At 35.9% G+C, this 12,085-nt stretch overlaps 1 protein-coding gene across 2 annotated transcripts; it reads left to right on the top strand.

Moving 5' to 3' along the window:
* The first annotated feature begins 1,836 nt into the window (after positions 1-1,836).
* On the top strand, positions 1,837-7,031 carry faim2b (Fas apoptotic inhibitory molecule 2b). 2 transcript variants are annotated; one of them, XM_015037555.1, is made up of 12 exons: positions 1,837-2,059; positions 2,992-3,040; positions 3,134-3,201; positions 3,303-3,367; positions 3,472-3,525; positions 3,605-3,655; positions 4,188-4,227; positions 4,313-4,350; positions 4,444-4,531; positions 4,628-4,723; positions 4,967-5,020; positions 5,972-7,031. In XM_015037555.1, the coding sequence occupies exons 1-12, from the start codon at positions 2,045-2,047 to the stop codon at positions 6,119-6,121; spliced, it is 768 nt and encodes a 255-aa protein (XP_014893041.1). In that variant the 5' UTR covers positions 1,837-2,044; the 3' UTR covers positions 6,122-7,031. The 2 variants fall into 2 exon arrangements, with proteins under 2 accessions (XP_014893041.1, XP_014893042.1); XM_015037556.1 differs by having other exon boundaries at positions 2,995-3,040.
* The last annotated feature ends 5,054 nt before the right edge of the window (positions 7,032-12,085 follow it).

Here is a 12,085-nt window from a genome sequence, read left to right on the forward strand (position 1 = left end):
TTAAAGAGTATTTTATATGTCTATATGTTTGTTGACACTTGAAATTACTATTATTATCATTATTTTTATTTTTATTATGCTGTTGTTGTAAAATGTTTCCTATACTATTTTATCATTGTTCTTATATTTGTAACTTATAATATTATAACAGTGCATTGTATTGACTTGTAAAATAATATCAACTATTTTCTTCTTTTTCTTTTGTTGTATGATTGTTTAAGCAAAGGATTACAAGCAGACAAAAGCAGAATCCTTTTAGGTAAATCTCCTAATGTGAACTTCATAATGATCTTAACCTCACACCCGTTACTTTGCCGTGCCTGTTACCAAAGCTGTCTGTTACACAAAACATGATGTCATTTGTGTACAAGATGCTAAAATTAAACTTTCCAGAATCTATCTAAAGCTGGACTCCCTTCCCGCTTCACCACTCTGGCTATTTTTACAGTTTTCATTGCAAAACGTTGACAACAATAGCACTGACAGTAATAGGGTGAGGCTCTGCCAATAAATGTGTACTGCATATATCAGTTTATGTTTGACAATAACTGTGAAACAAGGAGCAAAATGTGCAAATAATAAGTAAAAAAAAAAAAAAAAAAAACATGCACTGATTATTACTTTTATCTCAATGCCATAGTACCAAACATTAATGTAAAAGATGATATGAATATCAAATCTGGGTACCACTTTGCAATAAGGCTCCTCTTATCGATAGCTAATAAATAGTTTATAGCTACTGTTGAGAACGAGAATCTCAATCGATGAATCATAATTTGTATTGACACACGGAGCATAAAATCAGCCAAGAAAAGCATTCAGACTTTACTTATTTTATTAACTTTCAGCGCTGAAAGGAGACACTTTACCATTACATCCGAGAAGAGTTTCTAAAAAAAGTCTGTGCAGCGTCTGAGGAGAAAGAGGAGGGCAGCTGATTATATGGACGGAAGACACTCCCTGAAATCATACCATGCCTCTGTGGCCTGATAAGTTTCTGTTTCTCGTGAGAAATGGACCTTGGTGTCTAACAGAATCAAAAATGTAACTTTGTCTAACAGCGTGTGACTCTTTCTCGGCCTTGGTAAAGCATCTCAACACCTAATAGTAATCATAATGATTTAACTAATTTACTAATCTCAACACTATGTTATCCATTCATTTATAAACACTGTAAATAATTAGTAACTGTTTATTATGTGAGAATTAAGTATGAGAAGGACATTATATGCCTATATATATATATATATATATATATATATATATATATATATATATATATATGTGTGTGTGTGTGTGTGTGGGTGTGTGTTTACAGATGTTTATATTGTTTAAAAGGTAGTCTGAAATGTTTAGTACAACAACTCTGGATAAAATATAGAGGTGAACAGACTCGACTCACTGTTTGGCAAAAAACCGGAGGATTTCTTAATTAATGCATAATAAACAGCTATTAATAAGTTATAAAGTGTTTATAGATTAATTAATAACATATCTATAACCTATTTAGTAGCCATCTATAAGAGGAGCCTTATTGCAAAGTGGTATCCAAATCGGTATTCGCTTACATTTTGTGGAGTAGTTAAGTCATTTAAGTCTATCTGGTGAGCAGTTAAAACAATTAGAGCTCTAAACTCAGCTAAGAGGGTCAGGGACATAAATAACCACTCGTATTTTGGCGAAACGCACTGGTCCAGCCGGGCTGGATCCCAGTGCTCTGGGCCTACCTGGAGAGTGCTAGAGCGAGGTGATCAGGCCCGGGCAAACGGGTGGAGGGGGGTTGGAGAGGGATCAGGGTTAGCGAGAGATTAACGAAGGCCTATAAAGCTGTGTAATCCGCACAAATTCAGAGCGTCAACTCCTCCGCAAACAGCGTCTGTGCTCACACTGTCGGCGTGTTTCGGAGCCACTGGGAACCATAAAACCAGAGCGACAAACCGACTTAGTGGCAAACCGACTTAGTGCAAAACAGGAAAAAGAAACGCCACAGGAGGCTGAAACCTTCCTCAGCATCAGCAGCTGAACGGAGCACGAAGGGAGAATCATGAAAAAGTCAAAGGTATCAAAAGTCTTTTTGTTTCACGTCGAACTAGATACATATTTTTAAAAAACGTTATCATGAATAGGGTGTGAATGTGGATAAAGAAAAGTTTTGATAAACGACAAAATCTGAGCTGGTTAATGCAGAATCTCTTTTCTTAAGTCCCTTTTGTTTGGAAACGTCCTTTTTTTAAAAAAATATTTCCCTTTTGTTATTGCTTTGTGATCCATGGTGAGCGTAATCACGTACTCACCGATGCTGCTGCACTTTTCGTACCACGAATATATGTGCATTTTGAGATAACATATTTTCAGTTTTTATTGATTACTTTTGTCTTATTTCCTTTGTTTTAAATCTTTTTTTTCACCAGTTTGAATAAAGCATCTGGTAGAGTCAAGATATCTGGGTCCTGCAGAGATTTGAACTTTTCTTTTAATGCTTTAGATTCTGTATCAATATCGATGCATTCAAATTGTCACTTTCGTTATAATGTTCAAAGAGATGCGTTCTAAAATAAAAATGTTGCACATTTGGATTAAACAAGTCTGAACTACATTAATCCACATATTTACTCAGTGCAGCATCTTTTTAAGGAAATTCCTTTGTTTGTTCTGTAGCTATAAGTAATAAACATGTCAAAAATTACATCACAGTGTTAAAACTTTTTGCTATTATGTAATTATTGCAAACATAAGTGGCACGTCAAATAAAGCATCAAAAATGATAGTCGATATAATTGTAAAGTCACCTCACTTTTGTTCTTCGGCCTCGCTTTGCCTACATGAAGGTTCTCATGAACCTTCAAACTAATCTAACAAGTGAGGTCAGATCAATTTAGCATAAATTACTCATAGAAACTTTTTCCAGACGGTTAAAACTCCCGGTGAGTTGAGAGCAGGTGGGACGATGCCAGGATTTAATGATCCTGCTTGTCTCTTGTTGTATCCCAGCAGGTGGGGAATGAGAATGAGCCTCCCAGCTATCAGGAAGCAACTGCAGGTGAAGAACTAACGCCGTCTCTGCAGACGATGCAATGATGCAGCTACAAGATGATTATGATAATATAAGTCCTTTTTTTTTTTTTTCTCTTAGGTTATCCTGAGATGGAGGCCCAGTTTGCCTGGGATGATAAGACCATCAGGAGGACTTTCATCAGAAAGGTGACTGAACGCAGATTGAGTCAAATGAAGCGACGTAATAAACTGAAAAAACGTAAAATAAAAAGAATCCTAAACCTGACAAAGTGCTCGTCCGTCTGCAGGTTTACGCCATCCTCATGCTCCAGCTGTCTGTGACCGTTGGGATTGTTTGTCTCTTCACGTTTTGGTAATTTGGTCTCATTTTTCCTCCTCCTGTTCTGCCGATCTGAACTCGTTCGTTTATTGATCCACATCCAACCGAATCTAGACAATCGCTGCTTTTCTTTTCAGCGCACCTGTGAGGTTTTACATTCAGACTAACCCCAGCTTGTACATGGCGTCTTAGTGAGTAAAAATACTTTATTATATCAATATTCACGCTGCCTATTTACATGATTCATTAACTTTTTTCTTGCCTTTACAGCATTATGTTTTTTGTGACCTACATTGCTCTGTCCTGCTGCGGAGATCTGAGGTAAATTCTGTTTACAATAAATGATGATTGGTTTGTCCTGACATATTAGAGAGTTGACTCTGTTATGATTTTCTTTTTCTTTTTAATTTGACATTTTAATGTTTTATTTTAGTGATTCAGTTTGCATGCCATACTAGAACATTTAGCTTGCTCCTTCTCATATTGTTAACCATATTTGATACGTGACACTTTTACCATCAAACTTAAATAACGGTTACGTTTTAATTTTGTGCATTTAGCAACATATTTACTAAATGCTGTGGGGTTTTGAGTAAACATCTGTTAAAGACGTAAAATTGTATCAATAATGATACATTAGGCATTAAAAGTTGGGCAAGTCTATATATTTTTAGATCCCTGGACCGCAACTATGATTTAAATCCATAAAAGTAGATTCATGTTGATATCAGCACACAAAAGCATAAATATTGATATGTTGTGACTAAAGAAGCAGAAGAAACTTTGCATGAAAGAAAAGCTACATTTGATGTTATGGTGAGGATGACGATGTATTTTTCTTTTCTCATAACAGGAGGCAGTTTCCCTGGAACATTACTCTTCTAGTTCTTTTTGTAAGTATTTTTTCTCCCAGCGTTAATAAAACTCTTTTACACTCACTTCACCGTAACTCTGCCTCTTTTGTTTTTTTCTTCAAAGACTCTGAGCATGGCCTTCATGATGGGCTTTGTTTCAAGGTAAATATTACCTACCAGGCAGAAGCAGTGTTATACATTTCAAAGTAAGATGTTGTGTTTGTGGAAAAACTAAGAATTTTGAAATGTTTGCAGCTTTTACAACACCAAGTCAGTGATGCTGTGTCTGGGAATCACAGCTCTGGTGTGTCTGTCCGTCACTGTGTTCAGCTTCCAGAGCAAGGTGAGCAGAGGAGAAAATGCTTCATCGTCATCTATCCAAACAGCAGTAATTTGGTGGAATAACTGAATCATTTCCTTTTTTTTTTTTTTGCTGCAGATTGACGTAACGTCCTGCCAGGGCGTGCTCTTCTCTCTGTGCATGGCAATGCTGCTCTGTGCTATTACCATTTCCATCGTCGTCCCCTTCGGATATGTAAGTCACCAGTCTTCTCTTCTCTCTCCTTTTTTTATCCGGGGCCTTCTAGAAGAAGGCTAATTTAGCCGAGGTTAATGATGAGTTAAACAACAGTTGCAGCTTAATGCTTCAGGTGCTGCTGCTGGCTGAGTTCACGTATGCGTCAGTGAGAGGGGATTGACCCAGCAGATAATCTTGGACTCTTCTGCTTAAATTGGCTCGCTGACTGTGTTTGGTAATGGTGGTTGTCTTGCATCACAGGTTCCCTGGTTACACGCCATCTATGCAGTGATAGGAGCCATCCTCTTCACTCTGGTAAGTCAGTCAGGATGCAACCACAAACATTAATGTATCATCGTAGCTGTGGCTACAGAAATAAAGTTTATTATTGTAATTATTCTTATATTTGATGAGCGGGATTGGTGTGTTTACTGTGATACGGTTTACACTTTATTTGAAGGGGTGCACATGACACCCCTTCAATTATTATTAATTATTATGTTATGTCATATGACATAATATATGTTATATGACATAACGTCTATTATGAACATGAAGGAGTCTTTATGAATGTTTGTGACTGTTGTCATGAAGAGTCATTTGGTAAATAATGACACTTTTAATGCAAAGTTGCTTTAAAAGTCCATTAAAAGTGCCAACGTTGCATTATTTGGTAAATCATGACACTTTAAAGCAACTTTGTCATGATATACCAAATGACTCTTCATGACAACAGTCACAAACATTCATAAAGACTCCTTCAAGTTCATAATAGATGTTATGTCATATTTATGACAGTGTCATGTCAGCCTGATGCACACCCCTTCAAATAAAGTGTAACCGTTTACATTTCGGACTCATCTGGAGCTGAGGATGTTGTTTTATAACCTCCTCTGCTCCACAAACCTCTGCCTGACCCGTCTGCTGTGTTCCTTGGGCTTCATGACACTGCTTCTTCTCTAATAAACTTCTGAGGCTTTCACAGAACATTTACTGAGATTAAATTGCACACTGGTGGACACCGTTTCCTCCTTAACTTCCCTTTTAATTAGTGGGACCTCTTTAAATGGACCTAAGTACAGATTCCAGCCAAACTTTTGAAAACCATGTATCACTTTTTTTCCCCTGACTTGATTAATAATGTCTATCACATATCGAGACGTCCTAAGAAGAAATCTCAAGACTTCTGGAACTTTTACACAAAGCTGGAAAAGTTTTTTTTAATTTTTTATTGTTCTTAACTCTTATTTCCTCTCCCTGCTGCAGTTTTTAGCTTTTGACACACAGCTGCTCCTAGGAAACAAGCGCTACGCCATCAGTCCAGAGGAATACATTTTTGCCACACTCAGCCTCTACCTGGACATCATCTACCTGTTCAGCTTCCTGCTGCAGCTCACAGGAACCGGCCGGGACTGAAGCGTGTGGCGCTGACAAAAACCTCCAAAACCAGCTCAGAGTCCATTCCCAGCAGCAGAATAACAAATCGGGGAATATCTGAATCCTCGGATCAGATTCCTGATCAGTCTATTGCTTCTTCATGTAGCCCCAGTGTTGCCACCCTGCTGCTGGTTCATGCTGTGAGACGCGAGGGAAGTGGTTTATATTTGTTCAGTGCTCTCTGACCCTTCATGTTTAAATGTTCGGGATTCGTTGTGTGGGTTTTCTGTATTGACTGCAGTCCTACAGTAAATGCGTGAGCATTCACAATCAGAGCGATTGGCGCTGACTCACTGGCTCCATTTCCATTTAAACACCACTAAGCCAGTGGCTGAGATTCAGCAAATCTGCTCTGATGCGCCGCTCTTTTGGATCCAGCTGATTTTATTTAACATCTTATTTTGAAAGGAGTATGTAGATGACCTTTTGTACCTGTATTAGCATTAAAAATCATTTTAGATGCTGTGCTCTGTATTTTGTGTACTGTACGTGTATAACCTATTCCAGATGAACACTGTTAATTTATGGATGAGATTTGATCGACTTGTGTATTTTACCTGAAAAGTGAGCAAACTTCAACCACAAGGGAAAATGTGTGTGTAGCATGTTAGAGTGCTTTTAACTGGTAAGAGCTGTCTAAATATAAATTATGAATTAATGTTAAATGTGGCCTTTTAGATGTAATGGAAATATTTTTTTTCTTTCTCAGATTAATGACCTGTGTGAGAATGAGGAAGGTTTAGTGTTGTGAATAAAAACGAGGAATGCAACTATTTCTTTTTGGGTTTTTTTTTACGAACTAAAAGCTATGTGTAAATGCTCTGACTACTAAAAACTGACCCATGACATACATCGTATGGTTTGTGTAAATAAAAAGGTGAAAACCAAAGCAGTGACGTTTTCAGTCAATTTTCTGATCACATATCCAGTTAAGATGATGTCAGAGTGAAAACTCTACATTTATAACATTTATAATATTGTGAGGGTTTGTTTTTTTTTGTTTTGTTTTTTTGCTTTGGGACATTAATTTAATCCAAGCAAATGCTAAGAGAGGGTTTAAATAATAGCTGAAGTCAGAGAAACCTAAAAAACAACAAAAAAACAACAACAAAAAAACAGAACAACAGGAGATTGAAATTAAACATATTTAAAACCTTAAAAAGTCATAAAAATTATTAAAATTGTGTATAAAACATACCTTACTGCCACCACAGATTAAAAAGATGTTTTGCATTCTCATTTATCTAATTTGCACCTTAAAATGTATCCAAATAAAACTACTGAAAACAATATGATATAAAAAAAATAGGTCCTGCTCATCCACATGTGGACATTAAATACCAATTTTAACAACAGTAGGAAATCCAGATAATTAAAAAAAAAAACAATGAGACTGAGCTAAAATGTTTCTGTAAAAAGTATAAAAAGCATTAAAAATGCCAATTTTTGGTGAGGAGTAAATTATGAAATGCTATTTTCATAATTTTTTCATAATTTAGGGCTGCCCTACTTTTAAAGCTATGGGGCTTGTTGTGCTTTTTCATGCTTCGGAAGCAAAAAGCCCGAACAGTAACCTCCCCCATTCCTTGATTTCTGTTTGACACTAACGACAATAAACACACTTGAAAATAAATACAAAATAAGGTAAAAAGGTTGTCCGTTAGAATGGATTAAAATGTTTAGATACTTAAATAGCACATTTTTATAAGAAAAATGTCCGAGAATATTCCCTACTAGCATTAGCTAAAGTTAATATTAGCCACAAAGTTTAAAGAAAGTAAAACTCACCTTCGTGTCTGTGAATGTATAACGAGGCGAACATCTTTTCTCCAGCTTACTTGTTGGAGCTTCTGATCGAGGAACTTCATTAATTGTTACCTTGGCCAAGTCCTGAAAGCACCGAGTGCAAAATGCCATTTTCAATAGACCGGAAGTGACCGAGCTGCTTTTGGAAGCTGACGTGCAAAGAGCCCGTTACAGAATATCAGCCTCACTGAAGCCTTATGTTGTAAAAAGTGTAATGATTTTTACATTTTACCTTCAAAAAATACCAGAATTTGCTCATTATTGCAGATTTGTGTCTGGCTTATTACAATGCTACTAAAAAATAGTTATAATAATTAGACAATAAAATAAAAAAATATGTACTTTATTAGTTTTTCCTTGAGTAATTTAAAAAAAAAAAATAACTTTTTACTTCTGCTTGAGTAATTACTTTTTTGAAGTGATAATACTCTCTTTGGAGCTAATCTACTCAAAGCTGAGTAGATTAGAGATGAGCACACAGTTAATAAATAAAAACAGATCATTCAAACATTAAAAGTTTTTTATTATAAAAAGAAAACTGACAAATTCAAAGATAAATCAAAAAGAAAGTAAAATCTTGTCTCAATCATTTAAAAAACAAACAAACAAAAAAAAAACACAAGTTAAAGACAATTTAGCAACTCTGGCACAGGAAGACAAAAGTAGCCAAGTGGCATTTGCAAAATAAACCAAATAGAAAACCTCTTTCCTCTAACAAAACTGTACAAAATGAGTTATTGTATAAATAATAAAATGTTCACAAACAGAAAGGTTTACGAGCCCAGTGGATTTTCAGAATGCTTCACGAAAAACGTTCAGTGTGGAAAGTTCAACAATATACTACCTTGAGCTAGGCTTTGATCAATAAAGGGTGCAGAGAGTAAAATTTCAGACGATCTGCTGGGATGCGAGCCTAGACATTCTTTTACTCGGGCGGAATAAGAATCAGCATTGTTTGTTGAAAATCCCTCAAAACAAGCAATTCACACCAAAAAAATGCCCGGTTTCACCATCATGTTACCATGGCAGCTGCAACAGGACATAAACATGTGCTTTACAGCGGATGTTTTGTTCTTTATAGCCACTGCGGTTTCTCCTGCCCTCTTATAAAGAGAGGTGGAGCAAGTTGAGAACTGGGCCCTAAGATCTCACTACATCCTAAGCGATGGCTGATCCACTAGGAAAATAACCGAATCTAAGAAAACAGATGTGTAGCATTGTGAAAATCCAGACTGGACAACCTGAAACCGCCTGCTTGGAAATCCTATCTTAGCAGCGAAACAATTTGAAACTATGAAATAAGCCACCAAATTAACATTAGGATGGATTTTTTTTTCTTAAAAGAGCATTTGAAATATTAGTAAGTGCAACAAATTCTTTTTAAATCTTAAATTGTGTGTACTATCTACAAAATTAGTTTGAGTATCTATTTTTTTTCATATAATATCGCAATCAAAACACAAGTTCATTTACAAATATTACAACTTCTTCTTGTAACATTTTCTCTTGTAAAAAAATAAAAAAATAAATAAACACTGCTTTGCAACTAACACATGGTCATTTCATAGTTTCAAATATCACGGTTTATGTAGTAAAAGTGGTGGCTAACACATGGAATAGCATTTATTTGGATATTTCCTTCATGGTGCACTGAATCTGAAAACTTGATAGTCACGATGTTATCTGGACAGGTCATAAATCATACAACAACAAAAAAAAAAAATCAATGAATCACACAAGATGAAACAAAATAGAATGGTAAAGAGAGAGCAAGTAGAAAGAGAGAGAAAAAAGGCTATTTACAAAAGTAACTTTTGTGTCTGAAAACTGTCTGTTTAACACCATGAAGAGCAAAGCTGTGTTCCTCCTGGATGTGTGTTGAACCCCCCATAGATTCACCAGTGTGTCTGCATGCAGTCAAAAGCTCTCCTATTTACAGTACGGGAAAGTCCACCCTACAAATGCTTTAAAAAATGCATCAAGAGGACATTTCTTAGATGCATCATCTTAATAGGTCTCCAAAGGAAATAATAAATTGACTTTACCATAGTCATAATTTTGAGCATGATTGCACACTTGTCCTATTTCTAATGTCTGAGTTAATCCAAATTTTTTTAAATGGATTTCTAAAAAAAAAAATGGAGATGGCTACAACGTCTTTGGTTGCAGAAACATAAAGCAGGAAAACAGAAAAAGTTAACGTCATAAAAAAAGGCCAGAACAGAATCAGAATAATCAAACTGTGGGGCCTAGAGGCAGACGCCATCCACCTCGAAAGACGAATGATTGAACAGGAACATAAACCAGCAGCGGCTCTGATGTGATAACTAACTAGACGGGATGCAAAGAAGCCTGTTGCCATTTTCATAGTATATACAAATAAAAGTCAATTCAGTGAGAAATCAGGCAGTAAATCCAGAAAAGGATCATTAAGGCTTTGCTAAAAATGTTTAGATTTTTTTTTTTTTTTTGCAGAATTTTGGATCTCTCACAAATTCATTCAGACTTGCAGTCTCACTAAGGCTGTAAGAATTGTCTGTAATGGCACTTCCATGGTCTGGTGAGCAGTCCTTTGTAAAAACCACTACTTACTATCTACATATCTACAGTTCTGGTGTCTACAAATTTACAGGTCAACGTATTTGAACAGACATGGTGACGTAAGCTCCACTTCGCTCGATGTGCCGACGGCACTTGAACACCGCGACACTGAGCAGGACGAATCGCTTAGATCAGCACAACATTTAAGTCAGTTTGGTTGAGCTCTTGGCTCTGAAAAGCTCTCGACAAACGGTTCGGATACAATGTGAGGACAGACAGACGACACAAGGCTTGGAAGGGAAATTTTTCATGAAAGTAAAACAAGAGAAATCTTGAAGTGAACAAGAGAACAGCCTCAACCCATTTGAAGAGGAAACTAACATCTAGTCTCTGTGAAGAATTAAACTCTACAGCTAAAGTCTAACCTAAGAATATTTCATCAAAAAAAGGCAAATCTTTTCAGCAACAAACAAAACAAGAAAAACAACAACAACAAAAAAAACAGAAAAAAAAATCTTTCTACAAACTAAAAACTCACTGACAGAATCAAACTCCGATGACAGCAGCATTGAATAAAAAAGACTTATCACTCCCTTTCCTATCAGACTACATCATTCGGTGGGATTTTCTAAGTCTTTCATTAATTTTCCCTCATCACTTTTACTAAACTACTCTTTAATTTAGTAACTGCATTGCTCTTTTTACACATAATATCTAACTTCTTCTTTCTAAAGCATGTTCACCTAACCCCTTGGGACAGAGGTTGAATTAAAAGATACCTGATGGCAGCTGCAACAAAACCGCTTAAAACCACTTCTCAGAGATAGGCATGGGCCGCTGTGAAATTATAAGGTTGAGCAAAAATGACACGGTTTCATAGGTATTGAAAGACAAAATTAATAAATGGAAAAGAACAAAAAAAGCATTTAGAAATTGGCAGGTAACTGTAATTGGCTAACAGCAACATTCTTCAGAGGGCAATTTGTTACAGAGGGAAGAAGACTCAAACTTAGCAATCTTCAGTATCAGTACGGTGTTTATAAATTAAGTCTTAGGAAGTGCAAAAGGTTCTTTCTATTTTAGCTATTGAGTCCTGCCTCCTGTTCATTCTGGAAGTTGTTTCTAAACAGGCTGTGAGATTTGAGCAGACAGCAGGAGGACTAAATGCATCATACCAACGTTGTTCTGTTTTATTAACCTGAATTTAGCATGAAGCATCCTGTAATTACAAATGTTGCCGTCCCTTTGGAAGCCTCACAGTTAAGGTAACGGTCTGCAATCTTTAATTTTAATGCAAAACAGCACATTTTTGTTCCTGACACTACCAAGACAAATAACTAATTTAAGATGCTAAACGCAGCTTAAAATGTTCCACCTTCAATCATTTAGATTTTTTTTATGTGTATAATCATAAAACCCTGTTCTACAAAGGCTCCTTTATTATGCAATGTGATGTTTGCTCTGCAAATATTATAAATAACAGTGATTCTTGAGAATAGGGACAAAATGGGTTTTAATTTTCCCACATTTTTTTTTGTAATTATTTCTCAACCTTATGTATGCAAATATGACAAATAATGTTTAGAAAATATGAAG

This window comes from Poecilia latipinna, unplaced genomic scaffold (assembly GCF_001443285.1).
Source record: "Poecilia latipinna isolate Pla-1442-1.1 unplaced genomic scaffold, P_latipinna-1.0 Scaffold411, whole genome shotgun sequence".
Taxonomy (NCBI): domain Eukaryota; kingdom Metazoa; phylum Chordata; class Actinopteri; order Cyprinodontiformes; family Poeciliidae; genus Poecilia; species Poecilia latipinna.